The 1,773-nt window shown below is 43.6% G+C and overlaps 1 protein-coding gene across 1 annotated transcript; it reads left to right on the forward strand.

Annotated features, from left to right (window-relative positions):
• Nucleotides 1-468: 468 nt before the first annotated feature.
• LOC106529960 (zinc finger BED domain-containing protein 5) lies at nucleotides 469-1,120 on the forward strand (the record flags this gene model as incomplete). The annotated part of the gene is given in 1 exon segment (XM_014025498.1): nucleotides 469-1,120. A coding segment is annotated over 1 exon segment (594 nt), but the record flags the coding sequence as incomplete, so codon positions are not given.
• Between the last annotated feature and the right edge of the window lie 653 nt (nucleotides 1,121-1,773).

Genomic DNA, 1,773 nt, shown 5'->3' on the forward strand with positions numbered 1-1,773 from the left:
ACTGATAACTTATGTCAGATTCATAGTTGGAAATGAGATGAATGAGGAATTGCTTTTCTGCAAACAAATTCCTGGCAGAGCCACTGCAGAAGAACTCTTTAAAATCACTGACTCTTACTTAAAAGAGGCCGATCTGAAATGGGAGAACTGTGTGGGGATCTGCACAGACAGGCCATGGCTGGGAAACGAGGCGGTCTGCAAGCGCTCATTAAGCGCGTCTCCCCCAATGTGCAGTGGACACACTGCATGATACACCACGAAGCGCTGGCGTCTAAACAGCTGAGTCCCGAGCTGAATGAAGTAATGAACGACGTCATGGCCACAGTCAACTACATTAAAACACGACCTGTCAAAGTTCGGATTTTTTCAGCTCTGTGCGAGGAAATGGGCTCCGACCACACAGCTGTTCTATTTCACAGCGAGTGCCGATGGCTGTCACGTGGGAAGGTGCTGTCCAGGGTCTTTGAACTGCGAGATGAGATCHGCATCTTTTTGGAGGAGGAAGGCAGTGATCTTGCCCACAAATTTAACTGTAACAAGTTTCTCATGAAACWTGCWTATCTCAGTGACATGTTTCTGAAACTCAATGGACTGAATTTGCAGATGCAAGGCTCAAACACACACCTTCCACATCTGGCAGATAAAGTCACATCATTTATCAGAAAACTAGAGATGTGGGGGCAGCGGGTGAAAGATGGAAATGTGGACTCATTTGATAACTTAAAATCCTTCACTGAAGGCAACAAGCTGGAGAACACAGTGACCTCATGCATGAACACACACATCACTACCCTTCAGAAACATTTCCAGAAATATTTCCTGGTGCAGGAGTCCAAAGAATATGACTGGATCCGTGATCCCTTCAGTGCAACACCACCTGCCGACTTCAGCACATCAGAAGAAGAGCAGTTCATTGATACCACCTCCAATTCAACAATGAGGCTGCAGTTTAGGTCCAAGACACTGGCTGCATTTTGGATAGGAGTGGAGAAWGATCACCCTCTGCTAGGAAAGAGAGCACTGGCCACACTTCTTTCCTTTTGCCACATCCTACCTATGTGAAATAGGTTTTTCTGCTGTGGCCTCAATCAAGACCAAATACAGATCAAAGCTGGACATTAGGGTTGCAGTGTCAAAACTGCAACCCAGATTGGAGAAGATCTGCAGCAACAAGCAGGCTCACTCCAGCCACTGAAAAGATGGGAGGATTAAAGGAGAAAAAGTTTGGGAACCACTGGTCTAACAAATAAAACATTTATATGTTTTAAGTTATTTTGCTCTGTGCAAAAGAGAGATATTTGCTGCTTGGTCGGGAGGGTGTGGAAAGCTGGTTTAACCAAGGCTGAAGATCCAGAAGACCAAACAGTAGTTGTCCATCTGTTAGTCTAAAATACATTTAAACATGAAATGTTCAGTTTGTGATGTTTCTTTGACATACACCCAGCCCCTTGGACACTTAGGTAGTTTACAAAATTTATGTAGAGTAAAAGAACAAATTCAAAACTTGTTGGACTGATTTGGCATGATGTCCTGAGACGTTGCAGCTGATAGGAGTCATAAAACAGAACAGGGGGACGTTAGATACCCTGACGCCCCTCTAGATAAATGTGTTAAATGAGTGAAGAAAAATATGAGCACCAAGCAACAACCCTAGGTTCTCCCCTGAGAACCAGACCAAAAATTTTATGTGCAACCAAGTATTGAACATGTCACCATTTTTCTCAGTAAATATATTACTAGAGTTGCTAATGATATGAAATTTTCACCAGATGT

The sequence above is a fragment of the Austrofundulus limnaeus genome, unplaced genomic scaffold, assembly GCF_001266775.1.
Source record: "Austrofundulus limnaeus strain Quisiro unplaced genomic scaffold, Austrofundulus_limnaeus-1.0 Scaffold480, whole genome shotgun sequence".
NCBI classification, from domain to species: Eukaryota; Metazoa; Chordata; class Actinopteri; order Cyprinodontiformes; family Rivulidae; genus Austrofundulus; species Austrofundulus limnaeus.